The sequence below is a fragment of the Phyllostomus discolor genome, chromosome 4 (assembly GCF_004126475.2).
Source record: "Phyllostomus discolor isolate MPI-MPIP mPhyDis1 chromosome 4, mPhyDis1.pri.v3, whole genome shotgun sequence".
NCBI classification, from domain to species: domain Eukaryota; kingdom Metazoa; phylum Chordata; class Mammalia; order Chiroptera; family Phyllostomidae; genus Phyllostomus; species Phyllostomus discolor.
The window spans coordinates 138,625,941-138,647,122 of NC_040906.2; the positions used below are offsets into that span (position 1 = coordinate 138,625,941).

At 39.1% G+C, this 21,182-nt stretch overlaps 1 protein-coding gene across 1 annotated transcript in view; it reads left to right on the forward strand.

Moving 5' to 3' along the window:
• DDX43 (DEAD-box helicase 43) overlaps nt 1-20,501 on the forward strand; it is a 33,629-nt gene extending 13,128 nt beyond the window's left edge. Inside the window, exons 2-18 of the mRNA XM_028510652.2 lie at nt 101-426; nt 3,415-3,470; nt 4,168-4,294; nt 5,151-5,288; nt 10,387-10,468; nt 11,449-11,605; nt 11,818-11,936; nt 12,609-12,719; nt 13,106-13,247; nt 13,704-13,804; nt 14,729-14,816; nt 16,066-16,193; nt 16,388-16,497; nt 17,007-17,145; nt 17,926-18,013; nt 18,632-18,787; nt 20,306-20,501. Of these exons, the coding sequence (XP_028366453.2) occupies nt 101-426; nt 3,415-3,470; nt 4,168-4,294; nt 5,151-5,288; nt 10,387-10,468; nt 11,449-11,605; nt 11,818-11,936; nt 12,609-12,719; nt 13,106-13,247; nt 13,704-13,804; nt 14,729-14,816; nt 16,066-16,193; nt 16,388-16,497; nt 17,007-17,145; nt 17,926-18,013; nt 18,632-18,748 (2,029 nt within the window). The 3' untranslated portion in view covers nt 18,749-18,787; nt 20,306-20,501. The remainder of the gene's footprint in view (nt 1-100; nt 427-3,414; nt 3,471-4,167; nt 4,295-5,150; nt 5,289-10,386; nt 10,469-11,448; nt 11,606-11,817; nt 11,937-12,608; nt 12,720-13,105; nt 13,248-13,703; nt 13,805-14,728; nt 14,817-16,065; nt 16,194-16,387; nt 16,498-17,006; nt 17,146-17,925; nt 18,014-18,631; nt 18,788-20,305) is intronic.
• Nucleotides 20,502-21,182: the final 681 nt, after the last annotated feature.

Below are 21,182 nucleotides of genomic sequence, written 5' to 3' on the forward strand. Positions count from 1 at the left end.
ACCAATGGATGCGAGGCCACGGAGAATAAACGCGCGCGTGCAGGGCCAGCCTCGCGCGGCCTCCTCCAGTAGCGGCTGCGTGAATACTCCTGGAGAATAGCCACCGGCGGCACGGTGGGGTAGTGCAGGGCCGAGCGGGAACGGCGTCGGACTCCCCGAATCTTCTTCGAGGTACCATGTCAAGGCAAGAAGTGGGCGCCAACGCCTTCTCCTGGGTCGTTGCCTCTCGGCCAAGCTCGGCAGTGTCCCAGGCTCCGGAAAGGGGGCCAGAGGAAGAGCGGAATCGGAGAGGCCGAGGTGGCCGTAGGGGCGGCAGAGACAGCGACTGGAGGGACCCCTCCAATCTCCAGCAACCTGTGGCCGACGGTTCCTGGGAACCGCCGCTCTGCTTTGGATTGAAGAACGATTGGGTCGGCATGGTGATTGGTGAGAGAGGATGGGTGTGCGAGGGCAGGACCAGGATTGAAGAATGAGTAGGGCTAGGGCTGAAGCCTGGGCAAGGGCATCCCTTCTGCCCTCTCCTTGCCTCCAGTCGGCTGCCACCTAATACGATTCAGGTCTTTCCCGGTGACATTTTTAGTATCTTGTGGTACTAGAATGATGTCATTTAATGCACCATTTGTAGTTTATGGAGACGGTGTTTGGGGAGAGCAAACTCTTAGAAGACTTGGAAAGTCTTTGGGATAAAAGATCAGGGTTACCCCAAAATGAACTACAAAACACTGCTGAAATCAAGCTTTCTGAGCACTGTATAGAGCCATTAACCAAAGATAAGAAGGTAGAAGATATTAAAGGGCTCTTTAGAGAAGTAGCCATATCTTGCATATAGTTTAACTTAAATATGTTTTTAATCCTCATCCTAGGACATTCTTTCATTGCTTTTAGAGAGAGAGGAAGGGGGAGAGAGGGAAAGAGAGAGATAACGATGTGAGAGAGAAACATCTATTGGTTGCCTCAGTACCTGCCCTGGCCAGGGACTAACCCACAACCTTACAGTGTACAGCACTGGGCACAAACAAGAAACTAGACACGTGGACTAAAGCTAAATATGAATTTATCTGCTGAAAGACAGGATCTTTTTCTTAGTATATCTTGAGTATAAATTCATTTTTGAAGCATTTAGAAATGATTGCAATTTAGCCCTAACTGGTGTGGCTCAGTGGATTCAGTCCTGCCTGCTAACCAAAGGGTCCCTGGTTCAATTCCCAGTCAGGTCACATGCCTGGGTTGCAGGCCTGGTTCCCAGTAGGGGGCACTCAGAGGCAACTACACACTGATGTTTCTCTCCCTCTCTTTCTCCCTCCCTTCCCCTTTCTCTAAAAATAAATAAAATCTTAAAAAAAGGGAAAGAGAAATGATCAGAATTCAGATGTGTCCCATTTATTAAATCCAGTGATGAATTTCAGCATTTTACTATTAGGTTTGGGAGCTGATATTTTGTTTTACCCTCCCCGTTTTTAACCTGTTTTGAAAAAAAAAAAGAACACATTTTGTAGGCTGTTAAGAAATAGAACAATATAAGACTGATTGCTTGACCAGCCAGAGATTAATTGACCTCTCAAGGTGTGTCATGCTCAAAGATCTGAAGAATGATGCTCCATAATGAAAGCCACTAAGTTTGTAGTAAAAATCACTTAATCCATGGCTGATGTGGCCCAGTGGATTGAACACCAGCCTGCGAACTGAAAGGTCACTTGTTCAATTTCTGGTCAGGGCACATGCCTGGGTTGCAGGCCAGGTGCCTGGTTGGGGGCCTGTGAGAAGCAGCCGATTGATGTTCCTCTCATACATCCTCATACATCGATGTTTATCTCCCCTCCTTCCCCTCTCTCTATAAATAAATAAATAAACAAATAAATCATTTTTAAAAATAAAAATAGATAAAATTAAAAAACTTTTTAAAAATCACTTAAGCTCTCAACACTTACAGAGCACCTGCAAAATGCAAGCACTGTGCTAGAGACCACCCACTTGATGTTGATTCTGGGTGCAATTTTTAAAAATAAATATAACTGTAACTTACAAAACAATTTTAAATGTGTAGTACAGTATTGATAACTGTAAGAATACTGTAGTATAGGAGATCTCTAAAATGTTTTCATCTTGCCTGGTTGAACCTACCCATTGAATAACTCTCCAGTTCCCTCATCTCCCATCCCCCATCCTTGGCAACCACCATTTTGCTTTGTTTTTCCAAGTTTGATTACACCAGACACATCCTAGAAGTGGAGTCATGCACTATTTGTTTTTTCATGATTGGCTTATTTCACTTTAGCATAATGTCCCCAAGGTTCATTCCTATTGTCACAAATGGAAAACTGCCATTGTATGTTCATGCCACATTTTCTTCATCCAGTCATCTGTTGACAGACATTTAGGTTGTTTCTGCCTCTATTGTGAATAATGCTGAAATGAACATGAGAGTGCAGATAGCATTTGGAGATCCTGATTTCAATACCTTTGCATAAACACTCAGAAGTGGGACTGCTGGAATGTACTGTAATTCCATTTTTAGTTTTCTAAGGAAACTCCGTAGTGTTTGCCATTGTGGCTGCACCACTTTACGTCCCTATCAAGTACATAAGGGCTCCCCTTTTCTCCACATCCTTCTGAACACTTATCTTCTTGATGATGGCCATTGTAATATTTACGAGGAGATTTCTTATTGTGGTTTCAATATTTGCATTTCCCTAATGATTTCAGTATCTTACCACATATGCCTATTGGAAATTTGTATGTCTTCTTTAGAGAAATGTCTATTCAGGACCTTTGGCCATTTTCTAATGGGATTTTTTGTTGTTGAGTTGCTACATGCAGGGTTCTGATTTTCTCTACATCCTTGCCAACACTTTGGATCTAATTCGTTTGCTTGGGCTGCTAATGAATCTTTAGTACCTACCTCCAGAAAAGGAGCCTCTTATCACCCACCAAAATTGGGGATAGAAAAAGCTTGCTTCCCTTTTTCCATACTGAAAGAGATCATTGGATCCTAGGAGCCTTTGTTTGGATGACTTAAGAAAGAACTACAGACGGTTCTTTGAGGAAAGTAGGTAAATCCCCCTTAGTTATTTCAACTTGCTTTTTTTTTTTTTAGCCAAAGAATAAATAGCACCTTTATTAAATTTGTAACCAGAAAATAAGTAGTCTAAGAACACAGTAATAACTTTCATTTCTAGCCAGAAATTTCAAAATTTGATAAATCCATATACTTTTCATCACAAACCAATCTGTCATGCAAAAGATAATGAAACTGTCTCTTAAACTTGAAGGCATAAATCTGGAAAGTAGTCATTGACTTGCTAGTTGATATTACTACTTGAAATTGAAGGGGTTCTTACACAAGTGTTATTATTCAACAGTCATAGGTACAGTATGTCAAATTGCCTTAAAAAATATCTTTATTTTTAAAAACAGGTCGTGGTGGGTCAAAAATAAAAGACATCCAAAGTACAACAAACACCAAAATACAGGTAGGTGATCTGTGTTCTTAAATCAAAAAAGCTTATACTTCATTCCTAACTCTAGTTCTGCTCAGTTGCAAACATACTGTGGTAACATAGATAAATTGCCACAGCTCTTCATACCACCATTCTTTTCAAGAACTCACCTGAGCTATGGGCCATTCCAGGTCTCGAGTTTTGTTTTGTTTTGTTTACTCATACAGGTAAAAACCTTTAGAGGTAGTCTTTGCTGAAGAATGGGATCTCTGGGGACTATTTGTCATGCCCTTCCTGACCCCCATTCCTCAAACCTTGAGCTGTTCCTGTTTCCCAATCTCAGTACGCACCATGTTCCAAGCACAGATCACTAGCTTCTCATTATCCCACAATTAGGCCATTATTGTTGAGTTCTTTCCATTTCCCATATTTCTCTAAGGAAATCACATCATTTGGAGCATTCCCCCCTAATTGAAGCACCCTGCTTCCAATGGTCCTCCTCTAACCTTTCTCCACTGGCCAAAGAGCTGTGGCCGGAGCAATCTTTCCAGAACACGAATTATGTGTGTTCATGACCTTCTCCTGTATAAAAGCCTTACATAATATCTCAGGCACCCATTGATAGCAGTACTATATTTACTTTATACTTTTATGTTATTAAAAGTAGAATGATTGTTGGAGGGGAAAGTGGCAAGGGGACTTCAATCACCAATTTTTCCCTTGTGTATAGGTAATAAAAGGGTGTCCTGAAGCCGAAATCAAAATTTTTGGTAGCAAGGCAATGCAGAAAAAAGCAAAAGCAGTGATAGATAATCTTGTTAAAAAACAACAAAATTATAACTCACAACCCAGAGCTGGTAAGTAATTTTTGCCCACTAAAGCCCTGTAACACTTTAAAAAATTTTATTACATTTTATAAGCCATATTATACCTGATGCTTTTCTTTCTACTAAAGCTTTAAGTTGCTATTATGAAATCTAGTCTGTTACAGAATTTTTTTCTGTGGAATTCTAGGATGCTTTTTCCTCAAATGAAAACACTTAATTTCCTTGGTTAAGCCTATCAGTTTTATTTTAGCCATAGATGAGTGAGAAAAAAGCCCACTAACTTTTTAAAGAAACATTCTTCTTATTAATGATAGAGCAAGAGTTAGTCCTGGCCTCCTGTTTTTATAGTCTCCTCCCTGGAATATCACTAACTGGGGAAACTGCCTGATTATTTGATATTTTAGAAATCTCAGATCTGCTTGAACTAAAGAAAAAGCTTATTGAACCATTTTCAGAAGCAATAAGAAAGAAGAACGGAGTCTTTGGTTCAAGTGGCAGCATTGCCTCTTAGTGTTTCTTGGTGGAACCCCTAAGAACCCTGTAAGACCCCATTTCCTTATCTGTTAACCTGGGGGAACATATTCCTCACCGGATTATTTTGAAGATTAAATGATTTATGTGATTTAGTAGACACTAGGCTCTCACACTACTTAACTTCTCCAGAAAGCTACATTTTCCCATTTTCCCCATTTCATGAATCTGAAGCTGATAACTGATGACAAGAACTATGACCAGAATTGCCATGGTTCTGTAGCACCAAAACCCTGTGTTTTATATTGCAAGCATCACTGTCTGGTTCTTAAAACAGAAAATAGTAAAATGGTTTTGGGGATTTTGTACTAATAAGATTTGTTTGGAAACTAATTAGGTAAAAATATTTTAACAGATGTTGTTGCATCCCAACCTTCTGCTCGAAGAGACGTAAGGGCTGATGACAGTGTTGTTACAGAAGATCCGCCACTGCTAATTGATTGGGATCAAATTCGAGAAGATGCTTTGAAATGGGAGGAAAAAAAGTGGGCAGGTTCGTGCTGTATTCTAACATTTACATGTGCTGTTGGCGTTTCTCTTTTTTTTTTTTTATTTTTAAGAATTTTTAGGACTTCCCCGGCCAAGATAGAGGCATAGGTGGACACACCGTACCTTCACGCACAACCAAGATTAGAACAACAACAATTTAGAGGTAGAATAACACCCAAAACTGACAAAAAATTTATCTGAATGGAAGTCGGACAGCCAAGAAGTTGAAATAGACCCATTCATCCAGACTGGTAGGAGGGGTGGAGACGAGCAGCCGGGCGTGGGTCGCAGCGAGGGTCGTGGCGTGGAGAACAGGAAGAGTTGGGCACATAAGGCAACTGGGGGCGCGTAAGCCATCTGGAGTGCACAGGATCACAGCAGGTGGACCCTGAGTATGCAAGCGGCAGCTGGCAGACCCAGTGAAGCAGCTATTGTGGAGCAGGGCAGAATGCGCAACCCAGGATCCCAGGGAGGGGACTGAGGTCCTACCACCATTGTTCCCTCTCGACCCCACCCTCACATACAATGTCACAATCTAGCGACTGGAGTGCCCAGCCCTGGTGAACACCTAAGGCTCTGCCCCTCACCATATTGGGAGCGACCAGACTCCCCCCCCCCAAAAAAGAGAGGAGAGAGATGGCTGAAACAGAACAAATCAGTGCCCCAGAACTCATCCTTTTTAGTGACTAAGAGATAGCTAACCTATCAGATGCACAGTTCAAAACACTGGTGATCAGGAAGCTCACAGAATTGGTTGTTTTTGGTTGCAAATTAGATGAACAAATGCAGGTTACCATAAAAGAAATGAAGGAAAATGCACAGGGAACCAATAGTGATGGGAAGAAAACTGGGACTCAAAACAATAGAGTGGACCAGAAGGAAGAAAGAAACAACCAAACAGGAAAGAATGGAGAAATAAGAATTCAAGAAAACAAGGAGAAGCTCAGGAACTTCCAGGACATCTTTAAACGTTCCAACATCTGAATCATAGGGGTACCAGAAGGGGAAGAGGTAGAGCAACAGATTGAACACGTATTTGAACAAATAATAAAGGAGAACTTCCCCATTCTGGCAAAGGAAATAGACTTCCAGGAAGTCCAGGAACCTCAGAGAGTCCCAAAGAAGTTGGATCCAAGAAGAAACACCAAGGCACGTCATAATTACATTAGCCAAGGTAAAAATGGAGAGAATCCTAGAAGCAGCAAGAGATAAGGGGACAGTCACCTACAAAGGAGTTCCCATCAGACTGTCAGCTGATTTCTCAAAAGAGATCTTACAGGCAAGAAGGGGCTGGAAAGAAGTATTCCAAGTCATGAAAGACAAGGACCTATATCCCAGATTAATCTATCCAGCAAAGCTTTCATTTAGAACGGAAGGGCAGATAAAGTGCTTCTCAGATAAGGTCAAGTTAAAGGAGTTCATCATTACCAAGCCCTTATTTTATGAAATGTTAAAAGGACTTATCTGAGAAAAGAAGATTAAAAAAAAAACATGTATAGTAAAAGGACAGCAAACTCACAATTATTAACAACCACACTTAAAGCAAAACCAAAAGAAACTAAGCAAACAACTAGAACAGGAACAGAACCACAAAAATGGAGATCACATGGAGGGTTAGCAACAAGGGGAGTGGGAGGAGGAGAGAGGGCAAAAGGTACAGAGAATAAGTAGCATAGATTATAGGTAGAAAATAGGGGGAGGGTAAGAATAGTATGAGAAATGTAGAAGCTAAAGAACTTACAAATATGACACATGGACATGAACTAAAGGGAGGGGGGAAGTGGGTGGGAGAGGGTGTACAGGGTGGAGGGGAGTGAAGGGGGGAAATGGGACAACTGTAATAGCATAATCAATAAAATATATTTTAAAAAAGAGTTCTTAAAAAAATTTTAAATTTATCTATTTTTAGAGAGGGGGGGAAGGGAGAGAGAAGGAGAGGGAGACAAACACCAGTGTGTGGTTGCTTCTTGCATGCCCCCAACTGGAGACCCAGCCTACAACCCAGGGATGTATCCTGACTGGGAATTGAACCAGTGACTTTTTGGTTCACAGACCAGCACTCAATTTCCTGAGCCACACCAGCCAGAGTTGGTGTTGGCGTTTCTCTTAACTGAGGTTTTTATTCTCTATAAAATGTATAACTTTTAGTAATGAGATGTATATGAAAAATGATAGTAAAATTTGCAAGGCTATAGTTCCTAGGACATGCTTCTTTCTATGTTGTCTGCATTGTGACTTGTGCTATAAATGGGAAGTTAAAATATTAAACTTACCTATACCTTGCCTTATTTGAGATAGCTTACTGCAACAGTTTAATAAAACAGAAAACAAGGCCCAAGGGGAAAATGAAGGGAATGAGCATGCTGACTGTGAGTTGTTAACACCGTTGCTGCAATTGAGCGCCAGTTGATCCTGGACCATCCTGACTGACAAGGGCAAAATACAAGGAAAAAACATTTAATGAGCATGCAGTTCTTGAGAAGAAACGGGTCTTTAACATTTGTTAACTTTAGTTGAAATTCTTACTTGGAATTATATATATATATATATGGAATAAAATGTTCCACGTTCCGATCACTGCATTTCAGAGGAAGTTTGAGCACTGAACTTGACTGTTGGAAAGAGGCATTAGCACAGCATCGTTTATTCAAAATTAAAATGCTGCTAGATGGAGGAATAGGTGGATGCACCGTACCTCCTCGCACAACCAAGAACAGAACCACAATAATTTACAACAATGATTTGCAGTCATAATATCAGAACTGTCAGAGGATTTATCTAAATGGAAGTCGGACAGCCAAGAAGTTGAAGTAGACCCGTACATCCAGACTGGTAGGGGACGACGAGCCGAGCGAGCGGGCGCGGGGCTGGCGTGGGTCACAGGCACGCATAGGTCAGGGGAAATTTGGCGCAAAATCGGCAAATCAGCGCGGCAGCAATCCGGGACGCGAGAGCGCAGCAGTGTAGCGGTGATCCCTGAGTACGCAAGCAGCGGCTGGGGGAATCAGTGGGGCAGCAATTGTGGACCAGGGCAGAGCTCACGGCCCAGAAGCCCAGGGAAGTGTCTGGCTCCAGGAGAACAGAACGGTCGCCATTGATCCCTCCTGTCCCTGCTCCCACCCCTGCCCCCACATATAACGTCACAATCTAGTGACTGGGGCGCCCAGCCCCGGTGAACACCTAAGGCTCCGCCCCCCACCGTAACTAGAGCGACCAGACCGGAGAAAAAATAAATAAATAAGTAAAATAATAGGAGAGATAGGGAAAGACATAAGACATGTTTCCAGCAGAACAGATCAGTCCCCCAGGACTCATCCTTTTGAGTGACCAAGAAATAGCCAATCTATCAGATGCACAGTTCAAAACACTGGTGATCAGGAAGCTCACGGAACTGGTTGATTTTGGATCCAAATTACGTGAAAAAATGCAGATTACCATAAAAGGGATGCAGGAAGACATACGGAGGAGAGCCAATTGTGAAAGGAAGGAATCTGAGTCTCAAAACAACACAGTGGACCAGAAGGAAGATAGAATCAACCAAGCAGGAGAGCATGATGAAATAAGAATTCAAAAAATCGAAGAAAAGCTTAAGACCATCGAGGACACCTTTAAACGTTCCAACATCCGAATTATAGGGGTACCAGAAGGGGAGGACCAACAAGTGGAAAAGTTATTTGAACAAATAATAAAGGAGAACTTCCCCAAACTGGCAAAGGGAACAGTCTTCCAAGAAATCCAAGGAGCACAGAGAGCCCCAAAGAAGTTGGACCCAAGAAGAAACACACCAAGGCACATCATAATTACATTAGCCAAGGTAAAAACGAAGGAGAGAATCCTAGAAGCAGCAAGAGATAAGGGGACAGTCACCTACAAAGGAGTTCCCATCAGACTGTCAGCTGATTTCTCCAAAGAGACCTTACAGGCAAGAAGGGGCTGGAAAGAAATATTCCAAGTCATGAAAGACAAGGACCTACATCCCAGATTGCTCTATCCAGCAAAGCTCTCATTTAGAATGGAAGAGAAGATAAAGTGCTTTTCAGATAAGGTCAAATTAAAGGAGTTCATCATCACCAAGCCCTTACTTTATGAAATGCTAAAGGGACTTATCTAAGAAAAGAAGATAAAGAAAAGACATGTATAGTAAAAGGACAGCAAACTCACAATTATTAACAACCACACCTAAAGCAAAACCAAAAGAAACTAAGTAAACAACTAGAATAGGAACAGAACCAGAGAAATAGAGGGCACAAGGGGGGGGGCTAGCAGTAGGGGTGGGAGGAGGAGAGAGGGGGAAAAGGTATAGAGAATAAGTAGCATAGAATGTAGGTTGAAAATAGATAGGGGGAGGGCAAGAATAGTACGGGAAATGTAGAAGCTAAAGAACTCATAAGTATGACACATGGACATGGACTAAAGGGGGGGAATGTGGGTGGGAGAGGGGGCACAGGGTGGAGGGGAGTGAAGGGGGAAATGGGACAACTGTAATAGCATAATCAATAAAATATATTAAAAAAAATTAAAATGCTAATGCACTAATACATGACAAATATTAGTGATAACTAATTCCACTCCGGCAGTCAGCTTGTGTGCACATTAAGTTTCCAGTGCCACCTTGACAAGATGTGTGTTGGGAAGATTTGGGATGGGTGGCCAGAGAAAGGATTTAAGTTTAGAGGAGGTACAGTAGGCATTTATGAAAAAAAGATATATAGCTTCTGAGAGTAGAAGAAGGATAAATATTTTATTCCTAAACAATAATGGGATGGACCTTCAAAGAAAGGATAATATCAGTTTACTGTATTTGAGAGAAGATTCATCAATTGTGATGATCATGTCTTGTAAAGTTTGTTGTTTTCTTCTATACTAATTTTGTAATTAAAGATCTCTTTCTTGTGTGAAAAATGTAATTAAAAGACAACTCAAAAAGGGAGATGTAGATTCTGACCTAGGCCTGACTGGCAAATTGTGCAACAACTGTCTAAAACTGTGAATGCGAGGTGAACCCGATACGTATTTCGTGTGATTCCTGTTACTTTGAATAAGTGTCAGTGAAATGGAAGTTGTCATTATTTATCAAAGTTTGAATTTCATCTTTGTCCCAGATTTACCCCCAATTAAGAAAAACTTTTATGTGGAGTCGGAAACAACAAGGTCTATGTCACAAGCACAAGTAGACCTTTGGAGGTGGGTTGCTTTATTACTTCTTTAAGTGAGTATGTATATAGTTGTGTAACTATAGTTGTGTTAACTCATCGGACAAAGATTTGAAATGATTGTATTTGGAGTCTACACATTACATATTCAGATGAAAACTTGGCTGCATCCTATTTGGTATATATGAGAGTATTGCTATCCAATGAAACTTTCTGCATCAGTGGAAAATGGGCTATATTTGTGTCTGACAGAGCAGTTACTGTCCATACATAGCTCTTGAACCCTTAAAATATGGCTAGTATAACTGAGGAACTGAATTTTTAATTTAATAGTTTCAATGAAAAAAACATGGGATTAATTCCTGCTGCATTGAACCGAGTTTTAGAGAGTATTCCTACAGTTGTTGGAAATCATAATAAATTGATCTCTTATCTGAATAATAGAATAATATCTTACTATTCAATCCTTATTATCTGGAATTAAAGGTCCTAATGGCAGCATTTTTAAAGTTAATGTTTGCTATAAAATTAAGATAGTATAGCAGAAACAATAGTTATCCCAGGGTTGGGGTAGGGCTCAGACCTTAGACAAGTAGCTAATATTCATTCACCTGCCAAATGAGAATAATTCCCATTTCACAGGATTGTTGAGGTTAAAATAAAGAAATATGTGTGGAATATTGTAGGCCCTCAAGTGTTTGCCAAATCTGATTTTGAATCATGCAGCATCTAATTTTCAGGCTCTGTTCTTAGCCTTTCTATGAAACTTTCACTGGCCCATTCACACATACAATGTAATTTTTTCCTTCTTTCTGAGACTTTTCTGGTAAGAAAAAGATGGGCTGATTTCTATTTCTTAATGATTACATTTTACTGTAACTTTACTAACAGTCTAGTTTTAATCAGTTGCAGTTGAATTTCTAGATCCGACCTGAACTAATGCCAGAAAATTTCTTGCTTGGAAAGTAAAGTGTCCAAGGCCAATAATATTCATGCTGTTTTCCCTTAAAGGAAAGAAAATTACAATATAGTGTGTGATGACTTGAAAGATGGAGAGAAACGTCCTATCCCCAATCCTACTTGTACATTTGAGGATGTTTTTGAATGTTATCCTGAAGTTATGGAAAACATTAAAAAGGCAGGTTTTCAAAAGCCAACACCAATTCAGGTATGCTGAATAATTCTTTGATTCTAATATTTCTCTAATGGTTTCCCCCCTAAACAATGCCTGTTGGAAGTTAAATCACTAGGGAGCACTTCCCCAGCATTTCCTGTACCACCTTTTCTCCACTTGTGGAGAAAAGTTTTGGGGCTGGGACAGGAGGGACACTTGACACAAAGAAAAGACTTTTTAGTTTACTATTTATCATTCTGTTTCAGTCACAGGCATGGCCGATAGTTCTACAAGGAATAGATCTTATAGGAGTGGCCCAAACCGGAACAGGGAAGACACTGTCCTACTTAATGCCTGGACTTATCCACCTTGACTCTCAACCAGTGTAAGAATTTCTGTAGCTGAGTTCTCTAAAGGGGTTAATAGATCTGGATATCAAAAATGCAATTACAGTGTCCTTGTATGTTATATTGGTCCAAAGGTAATACCTAGTCTCAGGAAAATACACTTGTACTGTGCTGGTAAAAGTATAAATTTACAAAACATTTTTGGAAAGTCCCTGGCCAGTGTGCTCAGTTGGTTGGGTGTCATCTGGCAAATGGAAAGGTCGCTGTTTGGGCTCCCAGTCAGGGCACTTGCGGGTGTGCTGTGCATTCAGTCCCTGGTTGGGGTGCACGCAAGAAACAACCAGTTGATAGGTGTTTCTCCCTCACTTTGATGCTTCTCTCCCTTTCTATCTCCCTCCCTTCCCCTCTTTCTGGAATCAATAAAAGGAAAAAAAAAACAACACATTTTTTGGAAGCAATGAAGCATTGGAAAAAATTTGTTTAAATTATCATGTCCGGTATGACTATGTGAGAGAATGTTTGACACAGGAAAGCATCTGGGCCCTTGGATTGTTTGTTTGTTTGTTTGTTTGAATGTCTTTTCACATTTCTCCACTTTTTATGGTGAATGTATGCGATTTTGACACTCATTGCTACAAATTTTGATAGCACTGAATGCATGTTCCATGCATCTGAGGGAGGTACTTTAATATTCTGTTTTCTCTCCAAAGAGCTAGAGACAAAAGGAATAGACCTGGCATGTTAGTCCTTACACCCACTCGAGAACTAGCTCTTCAAGTGCAAGCTGAATGTTCTAAGTATTCATATAAAGGTCTTAAAAAGTAAGTCATTTCTTTGGCTATTCCTGCATCAGCACCTTAATCATTTGTAGCTTCACACATTCTCTCATTATTTTTCCCACATTTTGAGAATTTGATTGGCCCAGCACGGGTCAGGTATTATCCCTGACCCAGACCAAGTGTAGCCAGGGTGGTGGGGTCAGTAACAATGATGCAGACACAGCTCTTCAGGATAGACACACCGCTGCAGTTGGTGGGTATTGATAGTTCTCAGAAAGGGGCAAATAGTACCAAAGGCATCTGATGCTTTTTTTTTAATTTATATACTTTTTATTTTATTTTATGCCCTAGATGCTTAGGTTGGTTGGGATTTTGAGTGTGTTGGGATATTCCTTGCCTGAACATGAACCTCTGTGTTTTTTTTTAAGTGTTTGTATATATGGCGGTGGAGATAGAAATGGACAAATACAAGATCTGACAAAAGGTGTAGATATCATTATTGCAACTCCTGGAAGACTGAATGATCTGCAAATGAATAACTTTGTCAACCTGAAAAGTATAACCTACTTGGTAATCATGGAGTAGGGGTCTGAGATACTGGAAGAACTGAGCTCTTATTAAAACAGTCTTTTAGAATGGCTTTCCATTTTATAATATTTTTATATTGTAGGGATATTTCCCATTCCCTCTAATATGTTAAAATAAGCATTTTATGATCATTATATTTTAATGTTTTTATAATGTTGGAAAATGTGGATAAGTACAAAAGAAAATCAAAATCCACATGGATATTTAGGTATAAACTTTTTTCTTTAAATAGATTTAGAAAATACTAACTCACCTAGAAAGAATCAAATCAATTTATGTTATAACCACAAACCACTTATTTTCTCCTGGAGAAATTAAAGTATTAGCTTAGGAATAGGGGAACTAAGAAAAAGTAACCTGTTGGTATCATATTTATAAAGAAAGAATACATATTAGCTACCTCTCATATCTATCTAGCCACAAACATTTTTAACGCAGGTATTAGATGAAGCCGACAAGATGCTGGATATGGGATTTGAACCCCAGATAATGAAGATTTTACTGGATGTGCGCCCAGACAGGCAGACTATTATGACAAGGTAGGTCTGTGCCCCACTGCTAGTCTGCAACATAGGAATCATCAGAATAGAATCCACTTTAGTCGATTTCCCCGCAGGATTTTGAGAGCATTTCTTGAAAGTATTTTGAGATCCTTAGGTGAAACGTATCATGTCATCAGTGAGTATAGCAATTCGGTGTGTCAGTGTAACGAGAACTATTGGTTTCCTAAGTTACAGACAGATTTCTATAAAAACAGAGAGAGGGTACCAGGAGGAGAGACCGAGTTTCATAGTGGGGTCTCACATTTGAATAAGTGATCCCTTGTTCTTAGAGGTAATCATTTGACTACTGAATACTTTTTTGCCCAAGGTAAAACTGAGGAAGCAATGATTGTTATTTAAATGTAGAGTAATTCATAACCATTTTCTTCTTTGTGTCATTATCATAAAAAAGAATAGTATATAATTAAGGAAATATACTAAATTTCCTCATTTTGTTTCCTTTCTTCCCAGCTAGTTAATGTGAAAGTATAAAAGGTGGTTACTTCCATAATATACAAGAAACATTTGTATTTATATATCCTTTCATCAGTACACTTAAAATGTTTTTATTTGGCATAGCACTCAGTTTTACCTGCTGACAGTGTATGAAAAATATAAGGTTTTTGGTTTTTTTATAAAGGCCAAGAGAAATCTAACACTTGAACACATTTTACCTTTCAAAGATTAGAGTTTAAGGTCTAAATCTCCTTCACCTTTGGCTTATAAACCTGTTTATTAAACATATTTAAAGGTTTCCTCTAGTAACCTCACTAAAGTTGAGCAATTCTTTCTGAAGTCCTTATTGAAAAGTACTACTTCTGTCTTTCCTGAGCAATTTGGATTGTAGTATTCTTAGAGAAACTTAGTAATGGTTGTTTCATAGTAAACTTTTCATGTTTGTGTTTCTTGTTTTATTTCCAGTGCAACATGGCCATATGAGGTCCGTCGACTTGCACAATCTTATTTGAAAGAGCCAATGATTGTATATGTTGGTACTTTGGATCTTGTTGTAAGTTTGTTTTTTATTACTATTGTTAAAAATATTTTTTCCAATGCAAATGGAGAGCTTTATTTGATTGCTTAATATGTTATTACATTTACTTATTTTTTATTAAATTTATTGGGGTGACATTGATTAATAACATCACATAGGTTTCAGGTGTACATTTCTATGATCATGGTGTCCATATTGCATTATGTGCTCACCACCCAAAGTCAAACCATCTTCCAAAATATTTCTTATGAATTATAGAAATTGTAATTACTCTGCTTTCGCAAATCTCTGCCCACTCCCTAATTTTAGAGCAAATACTAGATATATATGATTCTATCCATAAACATTTCAGTATATGTGTCTAAAAGGTTAATTTAAACATAACTGTAGTATATATCATACCTACAATTTTAATAATCCTTGAATACCATCAAACATCCAGTCATTGTTCCTATTTTCTGGATATCTCATTTTTATTAACCCCATGAGAATTGGGTTCTAAACAAGTCTACACAGCTGTACATATATTTAAGCCTACTGTTCTGTTTTTGTGACGTTTGGGTAGATCGGTGTGTTGGAATGATGTTAATAATTATATAATTTATAATTAAAGATCTCCATTATACCTCTTTTCCATTATAAAGTTTTCTGGCCTTTTACTTAATAATTATAATTGTTTTTTCAATTAACCATTAATGAAAATTGTCCCTTTTTACTTAACCACTAGTAGTAGTGATGGCTTTTTGCCTAGGCCCATTTCGTTAGATTTCATGAAAAGCAGAATAAATGCTTGGGTCTTTCCTTTCATTAAGTGCTATTAACATCTATTTTATCTCTGGCTCAAAAAAATAGTGCTAATGATATTTTGGAATTTTGCATTGCATTGTCAATATACTCATTGAATGGAAACTTTTGTGTATAAACTAATCATCTTTCTTCATAGTAAGGGCTACATTCAAAATTCATGAAACTTTTTGTAAGATTAGTCTCCCTCCACGGTTATTTCTTTTCCTACAATGGTAACCAACTTTCAACACACTGCCAACCATTCAGGAGTTCCAACTCCTTGTGGGTGAGTAAGTGATAAAACATGAAAGGCTGAGCTATAAATCCTTGAGTAGATACATATTTTTGTGAGGCCATGCCTTTTTCCTGTTAGCAGTTTATTAAAACATTAATCTCTGGTGGAAATAAGATTTATTTTGAGCCAAGTTATGGTATTTGCCCATCAGTGTTGACATGCTATGATCTTTAAATCTTTCAGGCTGTAAGTACTGTGAAGCAAAATATAATTGTCACCACAGAAGAAGAGAAACGATCTCATATCCAAACTTTCCTGGAGAGCATGTCTCCCAAAGACAAAGTCATAGTGTTTGTCAGCAGAAAAGCTGTGTAGGTATTTTTCTTTATATCCTTAATCATCAAATTGATTTGTTTAGCATTCTTTTTATTTGTATACTGATTTCAAGTGGGGGTATATATGGCTTTCAGTAGGTTATTTCAGACTTTTGCTAATAGAAGTAAAATAGCGAGCTGATAGTGGCATTCGAATAAATGCTTAAGATCACTGACTTTGTTTGCTCCAGTGCTGATCACTTATCCAGTGACCTGATTCTCCGACATGTCTCAGTAGAGTCTCTGCATGGTAACAGAGAACAGAGCGATCGAGAGAAAGCACTAGAAAACTTTAAAACAGGTACATTTATGCAATTACTCTTTGTTGTATTTGAAAAGTGTGCAATGCATGTGATTGGCCAAGTGACAGCTCCTTTCCATGGAACCCATTTCTAAGATCTGCCCTCAGTTTACAGACCTCAGACTATACTTGTTAGAGCTGTAAATACTGACCAGACTCTCAGAACTATCCAAACTCAAAAGAGCTGATGTTTAAACCTGGGTGTCAAGGCAACAAATTGCCATGGGGGAGATTTTTCCTAGTTTACCTGAGATGCATGGATCTTTATGACATGGCTCAGACGATTCAGGGACCATTTGCTGAGCCATGGTATCTATTGTGTGGTAGCTTGCCAGCAGTTGAGAAGAAAAACTAAATATCCCTTTCCCATCTTCACTACCTTAAGCGTTTTAATATTAAAGGCAGTAATACTTCACCTGGTCAGATATTAGCAGCAAATATACTTTCTGTTATGTCTTAGATTGGCTTATGCGAGAACATGTCTGTAATCCTTTGGCTTTACTCTCTAGGTAAAGTGAGAATACTGATTGCTACTGACCTGGCATCTCGAGGTCTCGATGTCCATGATGTCACGCATGTCTATAACTATGACTTTCCCCGGAACATAGAAGAGTATGTGCACAGAGTAGGACGCACTGGAAGAGCTGGGTAAGTAGTCATAGCCTGCCCATGAAAGGCGTCAACTCTGGCCCTGACCCGTGTGGCTCCATTGGTTGGAGCATCGTCTCATAAACCCCAAAGGCTGCAGGTTTGATTCCCAGTCAGGGCACATGCCTGGGGTGCAGGTTCAGTCTCCAGTTGGGGCATGTTCCATGGGCAACAGATTGCTGTTTCTCCCCTTCTCTCTCTCCTGCCCTTCCCCATCTCCCTCCCTTACCCTCCATCTAAAATCGATAAGCATGTCCCCGGGTGAGGATTGAAAAAAAGAAATAAAAACGCTAACCCTGGCTCCTACTTTTATCTAGAAAACTTTTGTTCTCTTGCCTGTAAGTTGTCTGAGCCGCCCCAGAACCTGCTTTCCTACTTCATTTTTGCCCAGTGGTCCTGTTTCAGGTTCAACCAGACCCCTCTGTGGTTAGCTGCATGTAACTTTCCAGTTCCACTTTTTACTTTATGTCTAGGGTGTCAAAAAACTGATGGGTACCCAGTGGTCACTCTCGTCGAAGTTGGCATGTTTAAGGGAACCTTCTGTCCCTGAGAGCACTGCTAGCACAGACCCTTGTAATGTGCCCTTTAAACAACTGCAGGTTTTGGATTCCACATTGCTGTTTGAACGATGCGAAATTCTGACATATAACACATATTTGGGCTTGTGAAAAAGAAATAAAGACAGCTGCTGCTGTCTTTATTATTCTATTTTGCTAACTGAATAATGAATATTAATTACAAATCAAATGGCATGAGTTTCTCCACCTCCCCCCCTTACAGGAGGACTGGAGTTTCAATTACCCTTATCACTAGAAGTGATTGGAGGGTTGCCAATGAATTAATTAACATTCTGGAAAGAGCAAATCAGGTGAGAATATAAAACTCGGAATTCTACCTCATATCACTTTTCTAATATTCATATAATTTCATTTATTTTGAGTACTGGGGCTTATTGCTTACCAGGAAAGACAGACATTAAACAAGTAATCAAACATGTTATGAGGACTGTAGCCAAACAAAGATGAGGAGCTATACTATTATATGATTAGGGAACCTAGTCTAATGGGGCTGAGCCTCTCTGAAAACCTGCTGAGGAAGAAACCGGTGGGCTAGGAGAGTTGTAGAAGAATGGGATAGTGTCCCAGCAGGGGAACATAATGTGGCCTAGGGATGAGAGAGAACGTACCAGAGGTGGCCCCAGATAAGGCAAGTTAAGGGCACTGGGAAGCACCTGGGGGCTCTACAGACTGGGGGGCGGGGGGGGTGCAGTCACAGGTGTTTTTAAAATCAGTCTGATTTTATAGCTTAAAGATAAACTCAGAGTTTATGATGCAGGGAGATGCATTTCATTCTGTTGAAAAATGTCATGTAATCTGTTCTGGACATTCTCTGATTGAAATGGTTTGGAGGCATTTTAGTATGTCATGGAAAAGCTGCTATACTAAAAGAATAATCTCCATCCTAAAAACACATCTAATGGCTTCAGAGTATCCCAGAGGAGCTTGTGTCGATGGCTGAGAGATACAAGGCAAATAAACTGAAAAAAGAAGTGGAAAAAAAATTGGGAAGACCCCAAGGAAAACCCAAGAAGTTTTATTATTAATGTTTATGTCGAAAAGTGGTACCAGCCTACTTATAAGAGGTAACATTTGATTAATAGATGGTCTTTCAAATGCCTGTTTTCCTTAACTAGGCTTTGTTAGTATGTTTACTACAGTCAGCATTATCTCTAGGAGTTATTAACGTAATGAATTATTAGGTGTTTTTCTTTACCTAAAGTTACCTAACTTCCAGTTCTTATATCTTATTTAGAGTTAGAAATATTCAGAGTTAAGAAAGTAAACTTTAGGTTGTACAGAAAGATCTACAGTGTAATGGAGTTGGTCAAGGTATTAACTATCATAACCACTTCTGAGCAACTTGGTAATGTATCAATTAAAGTACATACGCCTTTTGATCCAGCAGTTCCTCTTCTAAGAATATATTCTGTGTTTGCATGTACAAGTAAAGATTACAGCATTATTTGTAGTAGGAAAAGACTATTATCTAAATGTCCAGTAGGGCACCTTATGAATAAACTATGGAGAAAATATTTTTGTAAATCGTATTTCTGGTTAGGAATTAATATGCACAATATAGAGAACTCCTAAAACTGAACAGAAACAAACAACTCCACTAAAAATGAGCAAAAGATTTCAACAGACATTTCTCCAGAGAAGATATACAGGATGGGGCAAAAGTAGGCCTACAGTTGTGAGTACATGAAACAGTTTACTTTTGTATTAGTATGTACTAATTATTGTAATATTTCCCATACTTTTGCCTACGTTTGCCCAACCCCGTATGAATGGCCAAGAAACATATGAAAAGGTGCTCAGTTTAATCACTGGGGAAATGCAAATCCAAACCACAATAAACTTACTTCACACCCATGAGGGATGTATCAGTGTTGGTGAGGATGTGGAGAAACCACAACCCTTGTGCACTGTTGGTGGGACTGTAAAACAGTGCATCCCCAATCCAATATATGGCAGCTCCTCAAAAATTAAGACTACAACCCAGCAAACCTACTTCTGAGTATACATCCAAAAGATTTGAAAGCAGGCTCCCTCAAAGGTATTTGTACACCTGTGTGCATAGCAGCCTTATTCATAATAGCCAAAAGGTGGCAGCAGCCCCACTGTGAATGAATGGATAAACAAAGTGGTGTGTAAGAGGAAATTCTGACACACGCCACAGAATGGATGACCCTTGAGGACATTATGTGAAAGGATATTATGCTGAGTGAGTGCAAATACCGTGTGATGCCACTTACATGGGGTCTAGGGTAGCTGATGAAGAGTGACAAAGTAGAATGGTGGTTGCCAGGAGCTGGTGGGAGGAGGGAAATGGGGAAATGTTTACTGGGTATAGAGGTTTGGTTTTGCAAGATGAAAAAGTTCTAGGTAACTTTGTTGACCAATGTCATCCCAATAAATTCACTGAAAATGAAAAGAAATTCTGGAGATTGGTTGTAGAACAAAGAATATATCTTAACACTACTGAGTCATTACTTAAAATGGTTAGGATGGTTAAGTTTTGTTATGTATTTCATCACAATTAAAAGTGTTTTAAAAGATTTGGGAACAGCAGTTTATGCTTTTTACTACTTATTTTTCAGAATTCAGGTTCTTTGGAGATACACTAAACTATGGGGAAGTGTGGAGACGTGCCAGCAGTGTTTGAAAAGACCTGACTAGTTCTTAATACAACAGTGTTTTAAATGTAGAATTGAAGATGTTATACTTTCTTTAATAAAAATCAAAAGTATTTAACTTGAAAATTTTTTCATGCCTATTAAGGAATGTACCATTAAGCTTTTTTCACCTTTTACTATTTTTATTTAAAAAATATAAAAGTAAAGGTTGTCTCCTGTAATGTTGCTGTATTAAGGAAAATCTGTAAAGTGTTAAAGGTTGTTTGCATACTGTCATGCCAATGAAAAAGACTGTTAATAAAGATTTGTCTATGATAGAAAGGTCAGCTGTCTCTGTCTTCATGCACAGCCCTTTAATTCTGTGTTTACTGAAGAGTGTTTCATTCGGGGGTTCCTTCCTTAAGTGATCACACTTCCCCTACTTTGAAATGACACAGTAAAAGTTTCGTGGGGACAAAATAGGCAACAGCTGTTTCTTACATTTTAGCCTACAGCTCCATGCTAAAATGAATCCTAGGAAAGTCATTCATTTGCATGAAAGCTTCTTTCTTTGAAAGCAACTTTCCCTTACAGTTTCGTGTATAGTGTCCTGTGTTCCACATATGACAGCTGCTTCAATTAACATTTAGTGCTCATACAGGTACTTATATTTGTATATAGTTAGGTCTTCAGCATCTCATCTTACATCATTCCTGCAGTAATAGTTCCCAGGTATGGCATTAATAAGATTAGTAAGAAAACAGAAAGGAAGTAAAAGTAAAAGCATAAATTAATGAATTAAAAAATACAGAGCTCAGTGAAAATCCACACCGGGCTCTTCAGTAGGACCCACCAAACAGAC